General features: G+C 43.9%; 3 protein-coding genes and 1 long non-coding RNA gene across 5 annotated transcripts; all 4 read left to right on the top strand.

Moving 5' to 3' along the window:
- The first annotated feature begins 2165 nt into the window (after positions 1-2165).
- Positions 2166-4919, top strand: LOC105896812 (zinc finger protein 500-like). Its single transcript, XM_031561772.2, has 4 exons — positions 2166-2263; positions 2669-2813; positions 3464-3740; positions 3898-4919. The coding sequence occupies exons 1-4, from the start codon at positions 2166-2168 to the stop codon at positions 4548-4550; spliced, it is 1173 nt and encodes a 390-aa protein (XP_031417632.1). The 3' UTR covers positions 4551-4919.
- A 1943-nt stretch (positions 4920-6862) lies between these two features.
- Positions 6863-8369, top strand: LOC116219227. Its single transcript, XR_004163127.2, has 4 exons — positions 6863-7251; positions 7348-7409; positions 7509-7584; positions 7680-8369. It is a non-coding gene; the product is annotated as an uncharacterized LOC116219227 (long non-coding RNA).
- Positions 8370-9512: 1143 nt separating this feature from the next.
- LOC105896814 (gastrula zinc finger protein XlCGF26.1-like) lies at positions 9513-12829 on the top strand. Its single transcript, XM_031561773.2, has 6 exons — positions 9513-10237; positions 10416-10589; positions 10671-10711; positions 10861-10924; positions 11015-11216; positions 11388-12829. The coding sequence occupies exons 1-6, from the start codon at positions 10208-10210 to the stop codon at positions 12434-12436; spliced, it is 1560 nt and encodes a 519-aa protein (XP_031417633.1). The 5' UTR covers positions 9513-10207; the 3' UTR covers positions 12437-12829.
- Positions 12830-15545: 2716 nt separating this feature from the next.
- mtif2 (mitochondrial translational initiation factor 2) lies at positions 15546-23803 on the top strand. Of its 2 annotated transcripts, none has more exons than XM_012823664.3 (14): positions 15546-15713; positions 16155-16314; positions 16521-16656; positions 17350-17521; positions 17965-18125; positions 18573-18749; positions 19041-19180; positions 19408-19532; positions 19844-20048; positions 20784-21036; positions 21650-21790; positions 22085-22249; positions 22570-22710; positions 23298-23803. In XM_012823664.3, exons 2-14 carry the CDS (start codon positions 16162-16164, stop codon positions 23465-23467), a joined length of 2139 nt encoding a protein of 712 aa, XP_012679118.2. In that variant the 5' UTR covers positions 15546-15713; positions 16155-16161; the 3' UTR covers positions 23468-23803. The 2 variants fall into 2 exon arrangements, with proteins under 2 accessions (XP_012679118.2, XP_031418151.1); XM_031562291.2 differs by having other exon boundaries at positions 16160-16314.
- The last annotated feature ends 1431 nt before the right edge of the window (positions 23804-25234 follow it).

A 25234-nucleotide genomic window follows, 5' to 3' on the forward strand; every position in this document is an offset into this window, starting at 1 on the left:
TATGAATATAGTCACAAACTGATTGGGACTTTCTGCTATTGTGTATGAATATAGTCACAAACTGATTGGGACTTACTGCTATTATGTATAGTCACAAACTGATTGGGACTTACTGCTTTGAGTAGGGATATAGTCACAAACTGATTGTGACTTACTGCTTTGAGTAGGGATATAGTCACACACTGATTGTGACTTACTGCTTTGAGTAGGGATATAGTCACACACTGATTGTGACTTTCTGCTATTGTGTATGAATATAGTCACAAACTGATTGTGACTTACTGCTTTGAGTAGGTATATAGTCACAAACTGATTGTGACTTACTGCTTTGAGTAGGGATATAGTCACACACTGATTGTGACTTACTGCTTTGAGTAGGGATATAGTCACACACTGATTGTGACTTTCTGCTATTGTGTATGAATATAGTCACAAACTGATTGTGACTTTCTGCTTTGAGTAGGTATATAGTCACAAACTGATTTACTGCTGGAGGTGCTTTGGTGTATTTTCTTCATGTCACCGTTGATTTCTGCTGCCCAGTTCCATCTATAGAGCAAGGAATGAACTTGTTCAACCAAGCAGAGGACTAATGAAACAACTGATTTCAGTAAGACCAAAGTCAAAATTACAACTTCAGTTGTCAGAATCTGCCTATGCGTCTAATCATCACGTGGTTGCCAAACATTGTGTTTATGTATACAGGAGAGAGTGTGGAAATTAGCTAAAAACCCATTGCTTGTTTGTTTTTTTGTAATATTTTGTTTCTGACTGTGAGGATATATATAGGAGTGAATTTGTGTGTGTGGATGAAAGATTAATGGGATGAACAGTAATAACTCACTGGATAAAAAATGGTGTGCTGTCACCATTACACTCCTGATACTTCAAGTACAGATGTAGTGTAACTAAATCAGACCAGGTTGATATTTTTTTTTGTTCTGTACACTGAACATATTGTATGCAATTAACTGCACTTCAGTCGACATATGGAATCTGGACACTCCAAACCTTTAAAAGACCGTATGACGGGCACAAATTAAAAGGTTGCTTCTCCTTACAGGAATCGTGTTATTGGAAAGCCACTGATTGCTTACAGATCAAAGAAACTCCCTCATGTCATCAAGTAAAACCTCCTCCGAGCCGTCTAGTGGTGCTACCAACGAAATATGTTCACTATACCAGTCACATGGTCACAAACAATGAATAAAATCTAAGGCGTGACCAAACATTTTTCTCTCTGGCAACACTGAACAAGAGGCTGTATCATTTTTGGTATTTTGGAAGTGAAATATGTAGCCTGGACAGTGGATTGACATTCGTATTGATATCAATACTGGCTGCTTGCCGCATTCGACAGAACGCTTACCCGGATGTGGTAAGTTAGCCTACTAAAGAAAGAACTTCATGTGTGTTGTGATGGCTTTCCATCGATAAGCTCGCACAGAATCCGTCTGCGTATATAAAAAATGCTCTGGCTGTCCACAAACTAGCATAACTTGCTTAATTTAGTGTCTAGACTCGCCAGCCGAATGGTTGTTTCGGCCGAGTGGGTTGGCACGATATTTCTGTAACGTTTGATTTTTAATCGCATTGATCATTTATTTGCCCATTAAATTACGAAAAAATTCTATAGTTTGATCTTTCCACTTTCACCGTGTCTGCGCACTGTAGCCTCGACTGTCTCCAGAGCAGAGACGTGTCGGAGAAGCACAGTAATTTTGTTCCCGGGCCTTGACTGCACAGAGGTAAGTGGTGAGGCCATAAAGCAGAATTACCTACCGGATTTCCTACCCAAATCTGTACTGCTTCCTAAGGACCACAAATGCAAATACTCCAAAACGACTAAAAAGTCCACATACAAATAACATTGCTAAGTAATAAGCTTACCCGGGGACTGGAATCAATTACTGCTGCCATTAAACCGGTTGATGCTGCAGAACACTTTTCCAGTAACATGTAGCTACAATTACATATTTTTAGTCACCGTAAATTAACTTGTATTGAAAAGAACCATCAACTCCTCTGTCATTACACACTGTCTGTTCTTAAGATGCCTTTGAGAGACAAGTGAGCCAATGTGTATCATATTTTGTCTGTCTGTTTTTGTTTGTCTGTTTTAGTGCAAGGCTTGAAACTCTGCATCCCAGGTCCTATTGCAGGCGATGCAGGAGGGGGAGGCTGAGTCCATCCAGGCACTAAGTGACCAGATCGAGTCCAGCCAGTTCATCAGGTTACAAGTGAAAGACCTTCAGAAGAGACTGTAGGAGAAGGAGAACAATCTCACAGGCCCAGGAGGTATTCGTGTCCAGTCTCAAGAAAAGTGTGTTACCCTTTTACACTGAATCAGTGGTTGAAACAAGTGTGTGTGTGTGTGTGTGTGTGTGAGAGAGAGAGATGTTTATCATGTGTTTGTGTGTTCTCCAATAGACTATCAGAGCTGTAAGGAATAAGGTTCAGTCACTGCAGGAGCAGCTGGATTCTGAGGAAAAGGTAGGAACTGAAAGACAAGCATGTTATTATGACAGTCAAATGAACCCTTTATTGATAGTGTATTTTTACCAAGCCGTGCACCCAAGGCACAGGCAAAAGTAAAATGTATTACCTGTTTATTACAGTGAATGCTAGTGTTGTTTTTTTTCTTTTTTTGTAATGACATCCCTTTAAGCTCTGCTTGCTGTTCACTTTACACAGAAAGCACCAGGCCATTGTCCAGAGCCCACAAGCCCCAAGATCTCCCTGTGTCCTCCGATCCAACACTGAAACTGGGGCCATGGTACCCCTTCCTCTCTTATCATTGTTTTACTGCATTCGTGAGTATGTAAACGCGTATGCTATTAGCCTCTTGCACGTGAGGTCACCCACGGGTCAGAATGTCATAGAACTAGCCCAAACATCAGCCAGCAAGTACTAACAGTGAAGTGAGGACTGGGGTACGTCTTTGTTTATCTTTCAATTCAGATTTCTTTTTTTTTTTTAAATGTTGATTAAGAACAATGTTTGGGCAAATTCATATTTTTTTTTTTATCAGGCTTCTGCTCCTTTGTCTGATAAACACAGAACAGGTGAAAGTATTGTACTCTGAGGTATAAATGGCGAATTATAAATACTAATGTTAGAACAGAACAGAATAGATATGGCTCATACATAGGGTGCGTTCGAAACAGGCTACAATGCTGTTTCAGTAGGGTGTCTAACAGGACAGCAAGGCATCAACGGCTGTTCGAAAAACCAACGTTTTTTAGAAGATGCCTTCACTCAAAGTCATGTCTTGTGAGGCACCTTGTCTATTACGGCAACGAGGCAACAAGGCAGCAACCTTCTGTTTGGAATGCACCCATAGTCTGTCTAACTACGGAAACAAAGGGAACATTGTACATTATCATTTTCTGGTCAGATTTGATATGGTTCTCTTTACTGTGGTCATGCTGCAACATCCACCTACCACCCTTTCTCACTGTAGGAGTGTGTGGACCAAAGCACCCGCTTACTTTCCTGCTCCTCTGAAGCCAGCCCCACCGGCCCGTCAGGCTCCGTCAGTAACACTGAAAGGTCACCACAGCAGCCCCCACTGAAGACGGTAACAGTGACGCTGGAGGACTGCAGACACAAACTGGGACCTAACGGAGTCTTCATTGTGCAAGAACCGGTACATCATGATGTCGATGACAGTGAAGACGACGATGAAGACGACGATGATGATGATGGAGATGGAAGAGATGGCGATTACGTCCCTGACAGTAAGTATGAATGGTAGCTTGTGGTGCCTCACTGATTGGTTGTTAGTTTTGTTTTTGTTAAATCAAAAGAGTGTCAGCCATTGGCCAATGAGTGACTTCTATTATAAGCTGTGTCAAAGCAAATAACAAACATCTTCACCTTTTGAATGTGTTCCAGGTAAACGCATCAAGTCCTGTGCTAAAGAAGGAGGCAGTCCTTCTTTATCTGGGAAACAAACGCACAAAGACCAGACGGCATCAACCACAAGAAACTATTCTTGCAACCAGTGCAGTAAGACATTTTCTCAACTAAATCACCTTAAACTGCACGAGAGGACGCACAGAAAGAAGCTGGTCATCAAAAGCCGCCGTGAATCTGGACGCAAAGACAAGAAAAAGCCTACCCAAAGTGAATCTCATTCCTGCGATCAGTGCAATAAGGCCTATTCTCAATTAAATCACCTCAAACTGCATCAGAGAACACATACAAAGGGACAAGAGAAAGACAAGAGAAAGTCTGGTCAAGTCAAATCTAATAAATGTGACCTGTGTGGGAAGGTGTTTTCAAGTCAAGCCTACATCAGCATTCACAAGAGGATACACACCGGAGAAAAGCGCTACAGCTGCAGTGTTTGTGGCAAGGCGTTCACTCAAGCAAGTGCTCGGGCAGTGCACCAGAGAAAACACGAAGATGGGAACCCTTTGGTCGATGTTCGTCTTAAGTCACGCAAGAAACACCCGCCGCAAACTGTGGAAGGCGACGACCAGTGCTCACCGTACGCAGAGAGTTTCGAAACGCCACAGGACGTAGAGACACATGGACGTGTTTGAAAATGGAGAGGAGTGTTCCCCGGACAGTGCCGTTCCTCAACAAGAGGATGTTGGACAGTAACAGCTTCAAGAAGTGTATTACTATTATTATTATTGTTATTATTAATGTGTTTATTCAGAGAAAGTGTAACATGAGGTTGTGTTATTTGCAGACTTTACCATGTTAAGATTCATCCATTACAATGATAAAAATTGTAATAATGTAAAGACATTTTGCTATAGCATGTGTACATGTATGTGGAATTTGCTCAAAGAGAGGGAAAAATACACCAATTTATTGTATAGTGGTAACTTAAAGTCCTGTAGTTTGCCTGTGATGTGTTTTTAAATGAGATTTTCAAATTGTGAAATGAATCAGCTTTATTGACAGCTGCAAGTGTTTGCGTCAATATGTAAACATAGACTGCATGCTCAGGAAACATGTTGTTACCAAAGTAGGCCTATATATGAACATGGCTGAAGACTGGAAAATGTACTACTTATTTAAAGCAACACTATGCAACAATTTGACACTTTTTGAGGTATGGTTTTATAGACTAATGGTTTAGGTACCATCATTTTGATAGCATATGGTCATGTGAAGGACAGATAGACACCTCTGTCTTTCCCATAGCCATCCAGGATATGCACTATGTAGTTCTGGGTTCCGGGCTGGAACACCCGGCAAAAATGGAAGAAAAAGCTCACACAGCATGACATTGCCAGCTATACTGCCAAAAGACACCGGTTAGTGTGTTGGCAAGCTTCTATCAGTGCCAAATGGGTTGTTGGTGGTGTTTGCAAGGTTTTTGCATGCCTTTTAGGTAGTTATATTGCTAGTTTAGGAACAGAACTACTTATTGCTGCTTTAACACACTCAGGACAATGAGTAGGACCGCTTGGATTTGAGCAAGAGACTATTGCAAATTGAGATGAGAACAAATAAGTTTAAGATTATATGTTACGTGTTATGTTTACCTGATAGTTTATACGTTTAGAGAAGATCAAATTTAGAGATGATGATGCATCATAAATCTCGACAATTTTACACCACAAAAAATATATATCAAGTACAACCTGCTCCTAACGTCAGGGCGCTAGTGAAAAACTTTCACCATTTCAATCGCAATTAATTACTCGGAAGAAGACGCCTCGTTAGTAATAGTGCAGGCCTATACATGTACGCAATACTGGGATAGACGATTGAACATTATACATTTGACAAAGATCCGATTTATTTGTTGTTGCCACCCGATTCGACCGGCTCAGTGTAATAACCCAGTTCAACGATGGGCTCAATGTACCGGGTTTTCAAAATGTACGCCATCACTAGTGGAACCTGTGCAAGCCATAATTGTGTATTGGTTAACTGCAAGGTTAACTGCGTGTAAAACCTGTGACGTAAACGTGTTAAGTTTCAGCAGATTTAACCATTTCCACAGTTAGAGTAGACCATTCCTATTCGTTTGGTGGCGCTACGTGAATGTGTTTCTACCTAAGGCTGTGGGTGAAGAAGCAGTGAATTCACTCGTGATGTCACATCTACAGCAGTAGTCAATTTGCAGTGCGAGTAGCTATCTCAAAATGACAATTCTGCTTCCAGTCTCGTGAAATTACACATAAATGTTGAGTGACATGTATACATCACACAGTGGACTGGTATGAGTTGTGATACCGTTGTTGAAGTCGATAACGAGCGTTGTCATAACTTCCTAAAAAGGATTTTGCTTTGTAGGCTACACTGACCAGCGGGATAAACTTCATTATGACTGCTGTATGTTTCTCCCCAACTAATTTTAGACAAGTAGACTTGTCACGAAGGTTTACGTTACTATGCTTAGCTTGCCACCGCCCAGCTTGCATTTTTGAACTTCTTAAATGTAGGGTGACCAGACGTCCTCTTTTACCCCTCTTTTCGAGACCTAAAAAATGCGTCCGGCAGGAATACTAAAAACGTCCGGGATTTTGCCTCGTCGGATATTTGTGTTTCTCTGGGTCTTTCACAAACTAGTTATTACCCCCTTACAAGTTTTGGAAAGGGTTTTGATCACGGAAGGGTCTTGCGCGAGCTCTGACTGTAGGGAGAACTGTCATTGGTCGACCGCCTTTCCAGTGTTGCCAGATATGATAATTATCCTCCAAATAAAGATCATTTTGAGCCTTTGATACTATACGCTATTTCTAATCTGGCAACACTGAGCACCTTCCCGCCTCCACTTGTTGCATCGTTTACAATAGTACATGACATCTGCATGTGAAAAAGATGTCAAAACGTCATCGCGGGGGAGAGGGCGGGGTCATCTGCATGTGAAAAAGATGTCCAAAAACTCGGCGACAGAGTGTCCTCTCTTTCACAAACTCAAATCTGGTCACCCTACTAAATGGTCTATGTTTTACTCATTCAGTAGGTTGAATCGTACAGTAAGTAGTAAGGTAAATATGTATATGTTTCTATTTGGTTTTAGGTTCTGTCAGCACTCCTTGGGAAGCCTTGTTGATTCAAAAGCTGTATTTTTGATCAGATTATGCGTACATTTCAGTGTGGCGACTTTTTTGTTGTTGTTCCCTGTAGGCTTTAGAGTTGGAGTTAGAGGAGAGGGAAGTTGGCACCAAGAGGGTGCTGAGTGATCGGGCTGAATCCACCCAGCTGCTAAAGTCGCAAGTCCAAGATCTCCAGAGGAGACTTGAGGAGAAAGGGAATTAACTCACAGAGGCCAACAAGGTATGTGAAAGAACTGTAGGCTACTTACAAATGTTGTAGCTAGTAGGTAGTTTCACATTTTCCAGAAGGCTGATTTTGAATCTGTCCTCCCCACAGACTATCGGCGTCCTAAGGGATGAAGTCCGTGCTCTGCAGAAACACCTGGATCTTCTTAGAAGGTATGAGCTGTTTTCACTGATACCAAACTGTATTTTTTTTTCATTTGTCATAACCCCATAAATCCCAATAATGTTGATTTTGGCCTTTAATCTGCACAGAAAGTACCCGCATGTACAACACCAGAGCTCCCAGCCATGTCAGCCCAGCCAAGCTAATGATGAAGTCAAGACATCAGTACAGGCAGCTCTGTTCTCCTCACCTTGTCCCCATTTCATGTGTTCACGCATTAGTTCAACATTAATGCAACAGTTCATCGTTCTCATTTTTAGGTTATTGTGGACCTCCCATCCATGATGACTCTTTGCACCTCAGAACATGAACACACGGAGTCCCCAGGCGCTCTCAGTAATGACACAGAGAAGTCACCGCCATGGCTGACTCAGGACTCTGATGTCACGAGGAAGAAAGCGCATACGTGTAAGCTCGCAAAAGGTGAGGGGCAGCTCCGATACTTTGGTATGTCCTTGTTCTTCTTTGTCTGTCTTCATGCTTAATTTTGAATTTTGAAATTTGAAATGATGGCTTTTTAACAACATTTCATGTAGTCGTGTTTTGTAGGAATGCATGGATCAACCTACCCTTACTTTTACCTGCACATCAGAGCCCAATCCCACTGTCCCTTCAGGCTCCGTCAGTAACACTGAAAGGTCACCACAGCAGCCCCCACTGAAGACAGTAACAGTGAGGCTGGACGACTGCAGACACAAACTGGGACCGCCACGAGTGCGACGACTGCGGGAAGGTCTTGAAAGTGCGTGGCCAGTCTGCGTGCTCACCGCAGGATCCATACCGGAGAGAGGCCTTACAGCTGCACCGTGTGCGGGAAGACGTTCACCCAGTCCAGTAACCTTCAAGTGCGCCGCAGAAGGCAGGATGACGTCAACTCCAAAGTTAGCGCACGCGCTGCTAAAGAAGCACAAGCACGGGACCAGAGCAAGCCCACGGTGGTCGCGCATGTGTGCGACGAGTGTGGTAAGAGCCCCATCAAACTTACTCATCCATCTGAGAATACACAAGGGAGGAAAGCGCTTTGCTTGCGCTCTCTGCGAGAGGAAATTCATTCAGTTGGGTAACCTCAAAGTTCTTTCAGTAACCTGGGTAACCTCAAAGTTCTTTCAGTAACCTGGGTAACCTCAAAGCGCACCAGATGTGGCATTCGCAAGAGAAGCCCCACCAGTGCACTCATTGTTCCATGTGCTTTATATCGACGTCAAAACTCAGGATACATGTCAGAGTACACACAGGGGAAAAGCCATTTGCCTGCAACCGTTGTTCAAAGACGTTTCTAGCTCATGCACCCTCAAGTGCCATGTGGCTGTTCACACGGGAGAAATGCCTTACTCAGTGTTCGCTGTGTGAGAAGAGGTTTAGAACCAATTCAAACCTCAGAGTCCATAAGAAAACCCATACTGGAGAGAAGCTGTATCTGTGTTACGTCTGTGCCGTAACGTTCAAGACATCTTCGCATCTTGTGGCCCACCAAAAAACGCACACGGGAGAGAAGCCGCATCGGTGTTGAGAGTGCGGTAAAAGTTTTCTTCGGTTGGTGACTCTTAAGGGACATCAGCTTGGTCACTCCAGGGAACAGCCCCACCAGGCTCTGCCTGTGAGAGGACTTTTGGTCACGTCGAGGCCCTCCAAATGCACCAGAGGGTCCACACCAGAGGGTCCACACCGGAGAGAAACCCTACAGCTGTGCCATATGCGGGGAGAGTTTTGCCTACATACAGAGCCTACGGGCCCATCAGAAACGAGAGCACAAGATGGCGGGGGAGTGCCTGACGCCCGCAGAGAGGGAGACCTTTGAGATGTCTCTGGAGCAGAAAGGATGGCAGGGAGGTCAAAGTGAAGGAGGTCAGGGAGGTCAAAGTGAAGGAGGTCAGGGAGGTCACAGTAAAGGAGGGGATGTGAGCAAAGCTGTTGAAGCCGTCCTAGAAGAGGAGGTTTAATTAATCCTTTATATATATATATTATATATATATTATATATATATATCTTTGCCACTCGTTGTACTCTCAGAGTAGCCCCATGCATTAATTATCCGTCTTTTAAGCACACATTGAAGTCTTTATATGTCTTTATAGATGCTGGGGTCATTTAAAATGCATGCAGTAACGCTTGTTGGTGAAAAGTACTAACACTGTTGACATCGATCAAGTTGTTGTTATTATTACTATTATTATTGTTATTAGTATTATTATTCTTAATAATAATATGATTTTATATATAACACAAATGATATGTAACTGATTTTGTGCTTAAAAATTAGATATTTAAAAAAAATAAGACGCTCAAGATTGACTACCTAGAATTTTTAACGGCTCCTGTAGCGGATCACATGTACAGTGCACCTCAAAGGAAGTTAAGAATGCTGACTCATTTAGAAACATTCACACGTCTATGCAAATTAAAACATTTATATTTTTAAACCTAGAGAGAAGGCCACTCGCCCTGTTCCGAAATCCCTTGTTGTGGATTTTTGCTTGTTTTTTCACCCCCATCCACGTGGGGCACTGATGAATACTACATTTTTTCTAATTCTCGATAGAAACGAAGAGGAAGGATATTCTCCACTACTGATAAGCTATCTAGCCATCTGTATGTCAACATCAACAAGAAACATACTCGATCAGGAAACATCTATAAAAGTATGTGATCAAGCAATAGCTTGCACTGACAACGAATCGACCTCAGTCTTACTCATCATTCCCGGTTGAGTGAAATACGAATTCGGGCTAATATGGAGTTCAACGTTAGTTTTAAGAAAGTTTAATTTAAATCACTGTTCGTTGGGGATATGAGAAAAGGGACAGCGGCCATGGATGCAGTAAGTTTCGTAAAATCTGTTTCCATTATATAACAACATTTAATGCTAGAATAATCATAATCTTAGCCCTAGCTAGGTCTACTAATAGAATCGAAATGAAAAGGCTATGACGGGCATTTCCACCCCTTCCCTGGCTCTAAAATAAGTGTTATCTACTGAAATATGTCTTCATTTTCAGTGTGATGGACCTAATTTGGCATTACAAGACTTGTTGAAGTTAAGGGAGAGGGAAGTGGAGTTCGTGAGTGCTCTGCGGGACCAGGTCGAGTCTAACCGGCGGTTGAAGCTGCAAGTTGAAGACCTCCAGAAAAGGCTGGAAGAGAAGGAGGATAAACTTAAAGAGGCACATAAGGTGACAAAGAGATGACAAAGTATGTTTAATTTCGCTCCGTCTGCATGGAGGTTAATTTTAAGCTTTTCTTTTTCTAATTAGACTATCAGAGCTCTGCGAGAACAGGTGGAGCTGCAGAAAAGGTATGAAAAAAAAGTACTTATGTATTATTTGCTAGCTGGAAACTAAACTTGTGTAAAGTATGGGCCATGCTATTCAACTTTTGGTCAAAGCACTAAAAGTGAAGTTTAAATCCTAAGGCTAATTTTTCATCCCCTCTTGTCCATTACAGAAACTATCAGGACGCACTGGAAAAGGCCCCCCACACAAGAAGTGATGATGACATCGAGACTCAGGTACATACACTCTCATCAACATGCTAACACATTTTGCCCGTTACCATTTTCTTTCTACAGTGTGTGTATAATTATTATTATTTTTTTAAGGCTCACACAAACCCACCTACCGCGTCCATATCAAGTACCTCCGAGCCCAGTTCCACTAAGTGTCCCAAATCTGTGATTGACACCAGAAAGAGGTCTTTACAGGAGGTGCCCATTAGACAGGCGGACTACTGTGGACAGGCTCCTGAAGAAGATCTTCAAGGAGATGAAGACAATGATGGCGATAGCGACTACATCCCCAAAAGTAAGTTTGGATGCAAAAAACTAAACAAAACAATCTCAGCATGAATAGACCACAGGTCATATAGACATACCCTATAACTGCCTTATTATACATATGGACTTCTTATCACGAATTGCCTTGCCTGATAAATGATACAATCATTTGGTATTTGTGTATGTTGATGTGTTTTAGATGAAGACATTCAGTCCTACTCTGAGGATAAATATTCCCCTTCACCATCCAAGAAACGATGGCAACACAAGAAGATTGTGGTCAAGACACGGCGTTACACCTGTGGTATATGCAATAAGAGTTTTTGGAAATTAACAGGGCTCAGAGCGCACCAGAGAACGCACAACCGAAAGACCTCTCCGCAAACAAGTCCACCACAAAGGCGTCGCTGTCAGCAGGAAGTGGAAGAGGAAGAAGCCGGAAAGTCGTCGTCTCATCGGAAGTCCCACAAGTGCAACGAGTGCGGAAAGCGCTTCAGCACCTTCAGTCACCTCAGTGTGCATCACAGAATTCATACGGGAGAGAGGCCTTACGCTTGCACCCTGTGTGAGAAGACCTTCGCACAGAAAACCAGCGTGGTGTCGCACCTAGCGTCCCACGCTAGCACGGACACACCGATGCCGTGCCCACACTGTAAGGACACGTTCACTTCACCGACGTCTCTCAGACAACACATCGTGACCCACAGAAAAGAAAATAAAAGTACGTGCTCTAAATGCGACATGGCTTTCCCTAGCACGGCCGAGCTGAAACAACACAAGGTAGTCCACGCGGCCGAGAGGTCGCTCTCTTGCTCGTACTGTGACAAGAAGTTCCGTAACACTTCGGGACTCAAAGACCACGAGAGAACGCACACGGGAGAGAAGCCGTATCTCTGCCACGACTGCGGCAGGTCGTTCAGCTGCGCGCAGCACCTGAAGACGCACCGGCGGACGCACACGGGGGAGAAACCGTTCACGTGCACGGAGTGCGGCGAAAGCTTCGCCCAGAGGATCACGCTGCGGAAGCACCACCTCAGGCACACGGGGGAGCGGCCACACCTGTGCTCGCTGTGCGGTAAGGCCTTTGCCCGGCCGGAGGTGCTCAAGACACATCAGAGGGTGCACACCGGTGAGAAGCCCTATAGCTGCGCCGTGTGCGGCCAGACTTTTGGCTACGTGCAGACCCTGCAGTCACACCAGATGCGAATGCACGCGCAGGGAGAAGGCACTGTTGAAGCCAGCACATAGACTGGTTGAAATGTCTGGAGGGTGAGAGGAGTCAGTCAGAAGTGTCAGTGACACAAGGGTTGTATAAAAAGGATTTGCTGTGTGTCGGGATGGTATTTTCCCGTACACCACAGGGAAAAAATGACTGTTCGATGAAACTTTTGAAAACTAGACTCCAGAGACTCTCAAGTTATTTTGTCTGTTTGACACCTCTTCCTGCTTAAACTTGCTGTTGATAATGATTTAAAAGTTAACTATTTGTACGCTGCAGAGGAAAAGGAAACATAATAGAATAAATAAATAATGGTGCCATGATTTGTAATGGCAAGTCAACTAATTGTAATGCCTGTCTAATGTCTTGAGATTTTAATAAAGGGCAGCTCTGGCTTGTGGTTAGTGTTTCAAGGAATGTGACAAGACACTGGAGACTCATCATTCACCATCAGAAAGTATTTTATTTGTGTTTATTTCATGACTCATGTTCATGTCATCAAGAGCAGCATCAAATTGTTGGCACAGTCGACACCGGCTTGTCAAGATTCTAAAAATCTTCTCCAATGAATTATATTCAAAATGGTCTGATTACACACCGCCCTACATTTCATACATCAGGAACTGAACTGACATTGAAATGTACATGACAAAACACCCTTGATTTCATACACCAGTAACTGAAGTGACATTGCTGTACATGGGAAACACCCTTGATTTCATACATCAGGAACTGAAGTGACATTGCTGTACATGAGAAACACTGCTTGTTAGTTCTCCTCTGTGAGAGTGAGTAAAGTAGAACCACAGTCAGCAACGGGTCCACACCCACTTGGACCGTCTCACTGCTTCTGGTTCTGCTGTGCTTCCTCAGGGTCGGGTCTCTGTCTCTCTGCATCCCAGGAAAGACATTCCCTCAGTTCAGACAAACCAAATGGCTTCACTGTGCCACGTTAAGACATCCGTTTGGTCCGAGTTTGGCCCGGCAGTCCACCAGCCTTACTGATAACGAGGCCATCCTCGGAGGGGCTGGACATGGTGAACTCTCTGTGTCAGGGACTGTGGAACTGGACACCACAGAGCCCAGAGCGGCTGGGTTTGACGAATGTGCACAAGCCTAAAAAAAACAGAGTGACGGCAATATCAGTACACAAGCATGCATATAAAAGGCTTAAGATGTTTTGAAATCTGAATACTGACTGAATACTAACACACACTTGGCCTGAGTAATGACATTGCATTGGCTTTTGTGATTAATCAATGTAATGTCAAGCATTTATTCCTTTTTTTAATTTTGTATTTATTTATTTTTCTCTAAAGTATGTAGTGTGAAGACCGTACTTATCAAGACCCTGTGGTGCAGAATGACAACATGAAGAAAGGAGGTGGAATACCTTGTCTTTAGTGTCGCTGTTGACCGTGCATGGCTGAGAAGACGGGGAGCATATCAGCATTTCATTCTGATGCTTTCTAAGGGGTGAAAAGGCAGCCAAAGTCATTGACTGAAGAATGACAAAGTCAGTAATATCTAGGTATTGCTGTGTTGAAATCGGGCTTTGTTGTTGAAACAGAACAGGAACAATGAATAGTGCCTAGACCTTTTTTTTAACCATCTGTAGTTATGCAGATTGGTTTGTTATGATTAGTGGTTCCCACAGAATTAGAAAACACTTCTACAGTGGTCCCCTGTGAGGCTTTTGTGGGTCCATGTGACCCCCACTTCAGAGTAAGAAAAGATGACACTTCTTGAAATAAACACAGACCGAAATAAATGTCTGTCTTTCTGTATACGTACATGTGTGGGTGGATGCCTCAATCATACCTGCTTTCTGTCTCTGTTTGTTCATGTATTGCTTGAAGCTGTCGTTGCAGATTCTCCCTCTCTCTCTGCAGGCTACTGATAGTCTGTCAAAGGAACACATTGTCAGAGTGCTGAGCAGTAGGCCCTGTTACAAACTCATTGCTACAATGGCTACTGTGTACATAAAAGTGCCACATCATATCATTGCTCACAGGCTGCACAGTATTAAACTGGTGACCTCCTGGCAACGCTATGGATGCTTCGCCATAAATGTAACATTACATGAATGCACGTTGCTGATTAGCATGTATTGTGGGGGTTTGCGCTGTGTGTAAGGGCGATCCTGCTCCCCTTTTCTCCCTCTGATGTCTGTCTACCTCGTGGGCCTCAGCGAGTCTGTTCTCCCTCTCCTCGAGGTTCTCTTCCAGCTCCCGCTCCTCCTGCCTCAGGACTCTGTTGATGTTCTCTTGGACGCCCATCTCCTGGCTCAACTCCACCAGCCTCTTGTCCAGCCGGAGAAGCAACACCCGCATATGCTGGTTCTCATCCCGGTTGGGGTCAGCGTCCATCTTACCTACATCATGCTAACAATACAAGGTTAACAAACACACTTATAGGTTGGTGATTAACAATATTATAAATACATTGCTCATTAAAGCAACATTATGCAACAATTGGCCGCGTTTGGGGTATGTCTTCACAGGCAACTACTTTCGGTATTGTCTTCCAAGTTAATTTTGATGGTATGTGGTCATTTAAGGGACATATAAACACACATTTCGCTCCCACTAGCTGTCCGTCCATGAAATAAACTATGTAGTTTTGTGGTCGTAACACCCCGCGAAAAATGTAAGAAATGCCTTCACAGCACATCAACACCAACTGCATCGCCAAAAGACTTCCATTAGCATCTTAGCAAGCTTTTGACAGTGCCAGCTGGGCTGTATGTGGTGGATTTCAAGGTTTTGCAGGAGTTTTACGTAGCTTGCTAGTTTTAAACAAAAACTCCGCAATGCTGCTTTAACATCTGCATCAAACCCTAATCAATTCAAAGTTATATCTACGTTCAGCTCTAATTGGTAAAGTAATGTGAGAGCTCGGCAGAAAGCAGTGGAAGAAACACCATCGCGTTTTATTATGACTAATCAAATAAAAGCTTACTGTATCTGCGGTAACAGGAGAAGGTTCCATGTTTCTTTCTTTAGGGATATGATTAATTCAGTGCGAAAGGAACTTAATGCTCCTAAACACACAATAACTCCACAGGCAGGCAGACCAAGCAGATGGTCAACACTGAACACTAAAGATCCTCTGTACTGAACAGTCTGTTAGAATGACGTTCCGTGATACCGAATAGCATTGTGGGAGATGTGTCATGGCGGCGCCCTTACGATGACATCTGAAACCGGTGGATCTATACCACATTTACTTTTATTAACATTTTCGTCAGCCCACGGATCTCCGAACATGGAGTGACACGTTCTTTAAGGTCCATACAAGTCTGAAGTGAGTTTTTTTCTATATAATTAATGAACCCGAGGATGGAGTACACCTCCTGTCACCAAAGCACATCTTTATTTGCTTTCACATTGGTCAGGATTTGTTCATGTAGCTACCAGCTTTGAGTTCATTACAAGTAACACATGTCTAATACGGTTTAGTTAAGGTTATCGTTTTGCCCGAAGTTGTTTGCATTTGATCAAAACCACAAATGCCATTCACTGTTAGCTGACAACTGAGGTCCCATTCTTTGTAACCTGCACGCTACTTAAGATAATCTGCTTTTAACAGCATTAAGTGACTTTAATCTTTTCATGTGAACGTCTTTTCAAATACAGCATGTTGTTTCACATTACAAAAATCTCTTGCGTGTGCACAGTTCATTATCAACGCTGACTTAAGGTCAAAGCCTCTACTCGTTTAGCCAAATCCTCTCTGTTTCATCAGCACAGTGATGAAGAGGATGGTTACTCTGATGAGGAGGGCGATCCTGATACCGCGCCCAGAGGTAGCCCTCTCCCCCTGGCCCCATCCAGCCTTCTCTCCGAACAGGACCCCCGCACCCCCGTTCACTGGCTATCAGGCTCGCTATCTAGCAGCAAAGCAGGTAGGCCCTACCTGCATGACCAGCTGGACATGAGTAGAAATAGAAGGAGAGACTCATTTTATCTCCTGAGAACCGTAAAGACTGGTGTGTCCTTCAATGTAGTAATTGAAAGTGTAAAACCAAGTGTGTGTGTGCGCGTGTGTGTGTGTGCCTGTGCGTGTGTGTGTGTGTGTGTGTGTGTGTGTGTGTTGTGATCATGATCCCAGGGTAAACCACCTCATGGGAAAGGCAAGAAGTTCCATCCCAAACCAACTAAAACAGAGAAGCTAGAGAAACAGGAGGTGGAAATAAAGCAGCACATGACCGTGTCTGAATTGGCCCGGGCTATGAATAAAGACATTGGTAAGGCACGTCAGTGCAGGCACACATTCATCTGTTAAAGAACTGTGACTGTGCAAAGCAATGTTCTTCCTCACAACTATTTGCTGTCTGAATGTCGTTTTAAGTGCAGTGATATCTGAAAAACCTTTTGAACACAATGCATGTCCTTCACTTTTCCAAAACCTCAAAGGAACTGGAACATCTGAGTCTTTAACTCAACATTTTTTATACATTGGAATAAAGTGAAGAATCCGTCATACTGATATTAACAGCACACACTGGCACTGCTGGCATATCAAATCTTTGGGTTGAACAAATGACAGAAGCTTAAAGTAACACTATGCAACAATTTGACACTTTTTGACTAGTTTTGGTACCATCCTCAAATTCATTTTAATAGCATTTGGTCATGTGAAGGACAGATAAACACCTGTGTCTTCCCCACTAGCCATCCAAGTTATGCCCTATGTAGTTCTGTGTAACGGACTGGAACACCCTGCAAAAATGGATGAAAAGCTTTCACACGCATGACATTGCCAGCTATACTGCCAAAAGACACCAGTTAGTGTGTTGGCAAGCTTCTATCAGTGTCAGCTGGGCTGTATGTGGTGTTTACATGTTTTTTTTTGCATACCTTTTAGGTAGTTAGTTTACTAGTTTTGGAACTTCAATCTGGATTGCTGCTTTAACGTTACCCCACTTCCCCCTGGCCAGATCATGTATACGAGGCCCTCCTGAACACAGAGGTGGACATAGACGACCTGGAGCCAGACGCGTACCTCGAGGAGAAGTGGATCAAGGAGGTGGTGAAGCGCTCCGGCATGAAGTACAAATACGCCCGACTGGCGGAGGTCAAAGTACGGGAGAACAAAGACGCCCAGAGACAGTAAGGGAGCCTGCAAGGGACAGAAACGACATTATGAAAGTTACACCCTGTACCATTTAGTTAAGGTTTACTTGTTGGATTTAGCATTTTCTTTAAGGGCTTGCTTTTTCTTGTATGCACAGAATTTTGAACGTGCTCACTGAACATAGTGACACCTGGCTGCTTCATTCTTTGGTTTAATAGTTGCTCAGGGCTTCTCACAATTTATATGTTGGGTCGTACCCTCCCACAGCTGTGGGGCCTCCCATGGAAAGGCCAACAGCCCTCCTTCGAGGTGCCCCTCTAAGTGCCCGTCCTGAAATAAAATGTATCATTATTATTATGACTCAATTACCATGGCAACATCCTAGCAACCACTTCTACTTTTCCTTTGCATGCACTGGTATTTCCTTCAGGAAATGCATATCTAGTTATGATGATCTCTTTCCTCTGGGTGTTTCCAGGCCGCCGGGAGACCCTGCCAAGCTGGTGAGTCGCCCCCCAGTGGTCACCATCATGGGCCATGTGGACCACGGCAAGACCACCCTGCTGGACAGCCTGCGCAAGACCCAGGTGGCAGCCATGGAGGCCGGGGGCATCACACAGCACATAGGAGCCTTTCTGGGTAATGATAGTTATGATAGTATTTGTAGTTATGTCTATGGACATAGATCAGAACTACAAATACAAATTGATCAGTCTATGGTATTTGTTGTTGTTGTTGCTTGTTGTTGTTGTTGGACATTGTTGTTTGCAGTACTGCACTGCTCTGTACTAGCATCTCAGACCAGTTTGGTTGTTTTTATTGTTCGTAGAAACCAATTTAGGCAAAGCAAAGATATTCTTGCTTGTTCACTTTTGGTTTTCTGACAAGCATTAAACAGCATACGATTCCAGGGCACGATTCGGGGCACCTATTTGCACATTATTGACACTGCGCATTTGGATGCCTTTGAATTCTTTTCTAATAATTTTTTATACATGTTACCAGCATATATTGTTGTTTTCATTATCCATGCATTAAGCACACAGTACATGTATCATTATGTATTTTGATTTTTTTTCTCTCCAGTCCAGCTGCCTTCAGGAGAGAAGATCACGTTTCTCGACACCCCGGGTCATGCAGCTTTTTCGGCCATGAGGGCGAGAGGCGCCCTGGTCACCGACATTGTCATCCTGGTGGTTGCTGCGGACGACGGGGTCATGAACCAAACAATCGAGTCCATACAGCATGCCAAAACAGCCAAAGGTGTGTGCGACTTGTTGTATTAAAGACTACAAATTGAATGAAGTATGTAAACATCTACAGTGTCTATGTTGACATGACATTCAGCTCCAGTTAAGAGAGCTCTAACTTGTTGGTAAAAGCATTTGGAAATGTAGACCAACTGAACAACATCAGGTCTGTGATAGAATAAGTATGTAAACATTTACAATGTATATATTAAGCTCTAACTGTTGGTAAAAGCATTTGGAAATGTGGACCAACTGAACAACATGGACCAACTAAACAGCAATGTCTGCGCTAATGTCTCCGCAGTGCCAATCATCCTGGCGGTGAACAAGTGCGATAAGCCTCAGGCGGACCCAAAGCGCGTCAAGGAGCAGCTGCTGGCCCATGACATTGTCTGCGAGGAGTACGGAGGAGACGTCCAGGCCATCCACGTCTCAGCTCTCAAGGTAGGAAGCCCTGGCCAGCCCTTGCCTTATGGTAGCTCCGGTTTCATTAAAGATGCAGTCCACGATTCGGTTGCACAACAGCCAATGAAATTACACCCCTCCTTTCTGTGCTCCTGAAGCACCGTGTTGCTTGGCTAGGACTGTTCATGGCTCGGTCCGAGCCGCTATGTGTATGAAATGTTCACTGTTGGCTGTGTGTGTGTGTGTGTGTGTGTGTGTGTTTCCAGGGTGATAACCTGATGGAGCTGGCGGAGGCGACCGTGACCCTGGCAGAGGTGCTGGAGCTGAAGGCAGACCCCTCGTGTCTGGTGGAGGGCACAGTCGTCGAGAGCCGCACCGACAAGGGCAAAGGGTACGCGTCTCCTCTCATTCCCCTCTTGCATTTTATTTCATTGTCCATTGTTTTTCTTTGTTTTTTTTTATCTATTAACCAGTCCATTGTTGTAATTCCTCTCACCATCAGTTTAAATATGAACCCTGAATGGGTGAATGGTCTCTATTTGATGTGGTTCCTTGTGTTTGTGAATCTGTGTTTAGTCACCTGCGTTTTCTGTTTGTGTGTTTGATTTTTTTGCTGCCTTTTAGTGTTTACCTTACCTTAATTGACTTGCATGATGTGAGGGGTGGCTCATCAATACTCCCGCCCCCCCCCCCCTTTCTCAGACCTGTCACTACAGCGGTCATCCAGCGTGGCACCATACGACGAGGCGCCACGTTGGTGGCGGGTAAGACCTGGGCCAAGGTGCGCTTCCTCTTCGACCAGAACGACCAGTTGATGAGTGAGGCGGGGCCCGGCTCGCCGGTGCAGATCGTGGGCTGGAAGGAGCTGCCCTCGGCCGGGGAGGAGATCCTGGAGGTGGAGTCAGAGGTGAGGCCTTTGGAAGGAAGTGATGTCAGTGGAAGACCCCCGTTTGTCCGTGCCTCCTCGTCTTCTCTGTCCCCCTCTATCACCTGTTCCCTGTCATCTGTTAATTTCTCTTCCTGCATTCTCTCCCTGCACCCCAACCCACTGGTTCTCCTCCCCTCTCCTCTCCTCTCCTCCCCTCCCCTCTCCTCTGCTCCCCTCTCACGCTCCTCATCGCTCTGTTGCCTCTTCGCCGTACCGTCATTCTCCTCCTCATCCTGGACCTCACCCTTTTCCTCCCTGTTCGCTGTTTCCCTCTCTTCTCCCCTCCTCATCCTCTTCCTACTCATCCTCTTCCTGCACTCCTCTCCTCCTTCTTTGTCCTCTCCTCTCCCCTCCTCATACTCCTCCTGCACTCCTCTCCTCCTTCTTTGTCCTCTCCTCTCCCCTCCTCATACTCCTCCTGCACTCCTCTCCTCCTTCTTTGTCCTCTCCTCTCCCCTCCTCAGACATGGTGAAGGAAAACCCCTCTCAAATGCACTCACTTTCATTTCTTCTTCACACCCATCATTTTTCCATGTTTTCCGTGTTCTCCTCTTCTTTGCCTATCTTTTAGACCCCTCTCTCCCTCCAGCTTTTCCACCGCCGTATACTCAGACTCTTTTCTCTTTCTCTTCCTCTCCTTTCATCCTCGATCATTTCATCCTCACCACTTGTCCTCAACCCTCCTCTTCCTCTGCTCCTCCTCCTCCTGTCCAGCAACGGGCGCGTGAGGTGGTGGAGTGGCGGGCGTACGCGGAGGAGCAGGACAAGCTGAAGGAGGAGCAGCAGGCCATCGAGGTGAAGACGCGCGAGCACCAGGAGAGCTACCGGCGTGAGCGCGAGAGCCTGGCGCACCTCAGCTGGAGGCAACGCAAGGCGGCCATGTACCGCGCCAACAAGCACCGCATGTCCCAGAGGCCCAGCGAAAAGACTGAGAGCGACCAGCTCACCATGCCACTCATCATTAAAGGTGTGTGTGTGTGTGTGTGTCTGTGTGTGTGTCTGTGTGTGAGTTTGTGTGTGTCTGTGTGTATGTGCACACACAGTCAGTGGCACACCTCTATACCAATATTATTTATACTGGTAGGTGTACATATCTTAACACCTATCCATGCCATCAGTTTAGGTCTGTGTGTCTGTGTGTCTGTGTGTGTGTGTGTGTCTGTGTGTGTGTGTGTCTGTGTGTGTGTCTGTGTGTGAGTTTGTGTGTGTCTGTGTGTATGTGCACACACAGTCAGTGGCACACCTCTATACCAATATTATTTATACTGGTAGGTGTACATATCTTAACACCTATCCATGCCATCAGTTTAGGTCTGTGTGTCTGTGTGTCTGTGTGTGTCTGTGTGTGTGTGTGTGTGTGTCTGTGTGTGTGTGTGTGTGTGTGTGTGTATGTGTGTGTGTGTGTGTGTCTGTGTGTATGTGCACACACAATCAGTGGCACACATCTATAACAATATTATTTATACTGTCATATCTTAGCACCTAGCCATGCCGTCAGTAAAGGTCTGTGTGTCTGTGTGTCTGTGTGTCTGTGCATACGGAAAGAAAAAGTGTTTATGTTTCTATCCTTTCATTGCTAGGTGACGTGGATGGGTCCGTGGAGGCCATCTTGAACATCCTGGAGAGCTACGATGCCCACCACCAGTGCCAAATGGACATTGTTCACTTTGGAGTCGGGGACATCTCAGAGAATGACATCAACATGGCGGAAACATTCTCAGGTTAGCCATAGCTACATGATAAACTGTTCCTGACTGCACTGCTATTTAAAAATAATTTAAAAATTTAAACATTTAAAAATCTACTCTCTGTGTAAGCACACCTTTGTCTACGTCCATTGTTTTTTTAGGTATAATATACAGTTTTAAAGTTGGGGCCAATAAAGCCATGCAACATCCACGATCAAATGCATTTTATAAAAAGTAATTTTTTTTGACTGCACTGCTATAAAAAGGAAAATGTCAGTGTCTGTGTAAGTACATTTTTGTCTGTGTGTTTGTATGTATGTTTTTAAGGTGTAATATACGGCTTTAACGTCGAGGCCAATAAGCCCATCCAACAAATGGCTGCTAAGAAGTCTGTCCCCGTGAAGCTGCATAAGGTCATCTACAAGCTCATTGATGACCTGAAGGAAGAGCTGAGCAGCAAACTAGCCCCAATCATCCAGGAGAAGGTTATTGGTAAATTCACATTAGAAAACATGATCATGTTTTGGTTGGATATTTGGTGCAGGTTGTGCTTTTTCACCCACAAATCTCCAGCCAGTTAGTATAGACTAAGTATTAAACTGGACTGCATTTGTATGGACCTGTGTCCCCCACACGAGAGTATTTGACAGTGGATCTACACTCAAAGTGAACACCTCACATCCTGCTGCTGAACCAAGAAACCTGTGATTCCCAAAACCCCTGTTCTCCCTCAGCTGCCACGCTTCTTTAATGGAATATGCTTCGTTTGTTATAAAGACTTGATTTGTTGGTGTCGTCTCTGCCTCTCTCAGGGGAAGCGTCGGTGTTGGCTATGTTCACCGTGACGGTGGGGAAGAAGAAGGTTCCTGTGGCGGGCTGCAGGGTCCAGAAAGGTCACCTGGACAAAAAGATGAAGTTCCGGCTCACTCGCGGACGAGATGTAGTCTGGGAAGGTGAGGTGTTGTGGAGAGAACACGTCTGGCAACTTGCCATTTCATTTTCCTTCCTACTGCTACTGTATATTATGTAAATGCTTACCTATGAATGCTGTAACGCACGTCACATTAATATGATGTACAAAATGGATGTTGTTGTGCCGACACTTAACTTGTATTGTACTACTTGTATGGTTGTTCAGTACCATTGTTTTTGACAGAAATGCTTAATCAAATCTAAGTAATAACACGTCTGGCAACAAGCTGGCCTTTTTGTAGCGTAGCCATGACATACAAGCAAGGCATCCATCACCCCATCTTCTCTGTCTCTCACATGTGTGTATATTTACATTTACATTTAGTTATTTAGCAGACGCTGTTATCCGAAGCAACGTACAAGGGGAGAGAACAATCAAGCTACGAGCAATAGAGACCTAGTGTAACAATAAATACTATTTTACATAAAAAAATAGAAAAAAAGTGCAGGAATGTAACTACTGTAAGTGCAAGTGTATATATATCTAGAAAATGATGAGAACATGGAAAGACATTTCCCTAAATGGTACAGGGCAAAACTTTCATAATGTCCTTTTTGTCCCTTGCAGGCTCCCTTACTGCTCTGAAGCACCACAAGGATGACGTCCAGTCTGTGAAGACGGGCATGGAGTGTGGCCTCTGTCTGGATGAGGACGTGGAGTTCAAACCCGGAGACGACATAGTTTGTTATGAGGACTCAGAAGTTCAGCAGAAAATATCCTGGGATCCAGGATTCTGAGAGAGACAGTGTTTAGTATTTCCCTTTTTTTCTTTTCTTTTTTAAAAGAAAAAAGTGAAAACATAATTATTTCACCTCTGAAACCCACATCAAAGACAACCTTGAACCAGGAATGGGACTAAGAAAACACTGCTGCATCAAATGTAAAATCTGAAAGCAGAAACACACTCTGCCTCAATGGAAATTCACCGACCTGCCCCGCATACATAACAGGAAGGCCAACACCAAATATCAGTGTGTGGGAACAGCATCTGTCATCTAAATGTCAACACGGAGCTTTAGTGTGTAAATAATATTGCTAATGTGAAATCATTAAAATACTTTATGATAAACAAACCTGTTTTATTTTTCCCTCTCTCTGAAGGCTGGTGGTCCACAAAACATTTATAAACTATGAATTTATGAATTATCTAAACCCTCAAAGATACACAGACGTGCTTTCCTTTAGTGTTTTAAATATCTTTGTACCTGAGGTGCCATTGACTGCTACTTCATAGAGCCTTTTTGTGTTTGATTTGGGATACTTTTATTCATTCACTGGTTGTCACTCAACAAAATACACCAGATGACTTGCAGTCGCTAAACGAAACGCACCAGACCACGGACAGTGATAATCACATACAGAACCAGCCCCTCTGTACATAAGTCAACCACCACATCTATGAACTACATAACAAGGAGCGCACATAACAAAAGAGTAATTCTTCTGTACGAACACAGGCTCTTCTGTCTTACAGGTGAATATTATGAGTAAAGAGGACTGGGTGAGGAGACGCTCGTAGTAGTCAAGTGCAGCCAACGTGACCCCTGTTCCTCTTGTGCTTGTTTTTTCTTTGGGTGTGGTGTTAAAAAAACCTCTTCCTCTTCCTGGCACCGCCCCTGAGTCGGAACACTACCGGTAGGAGGAGCATGGACTCCTGGAGTATGGAGGCCCAAAAGGGACATGCTGTCAGAAAAGGTACGTGGTCCAAACCTGGTCTGAGTTTTTTTTACTTCCATCTAATATCCCTGGTGCCATAAATCAAGCAAGGCAACTTTATTTACATAGCACATCTCATACACAGAGGATAGTTTATTTCTATAGCACATCTCATACACAGGGGCATTTAAAATGTGCTTTACGTAAATAAGAGCCAAAGATAAAGATATAAATATAATAAAAAGGAAATAAAGAACATACAGCTTGTTTGGTTGTTTTGTTTGATACAGACTGTAATTGCAGCCTACTGGGTCATGGGTCACCAAGCTTAGAAGGGATAAATGATTGTCAGTTTCTTTAGATGACGGCCAGGACTGTTGGTCTGTTACAGTTGGACAAAACACTATAAACCTTTGGACATTAGTGCACACTGACTTCTGTATTTTAAAAGACTTTGTGAAGGCCTCACACACTACAAAGGAAGGCTACAAGAAAAAGAAAAAAAAACTCGGAACCACGAAAGGAAAAGTGATAAATGTGGAGGAGAGCTAACTGTGAGTACAAACACAAGAGATCACGAGATCTTAATCAGTGCGAAACGGCTGCACAAGTACACAGAAAAGCATGTTTGTCACACAACACTTTCATCTGTTTTCTTCCTCTGAATCTGGTTTCTACCTCATGAAGCTGACTGAGAGAAGGCCAAGCGTGTGCAAAGCTGTCATCAAAGCAAAAGGTGGCAACTTTGATGAATCTAAAATATGTGACTTATGAAGAAAATGTGACATCTGATAACCATTTACCATTTTATTTACACCCATGAAACTCTGTATTACTCTGTCTTGGAC

Source organism: Clupea harengus, chromosome 24 (genome assembly GCF_900700415.2).
Source record: "Clupea harengus chromosome 24, Ch_v2.0.2, whole genome shotgun sequence".
In the NCBI taxonomy this organism is placed as follows: Eukaryota; Metazoa; Chordata; class Actinopteri; order Clupeiformes; family Clupeidae; genus Clupea; species Clupea harengus.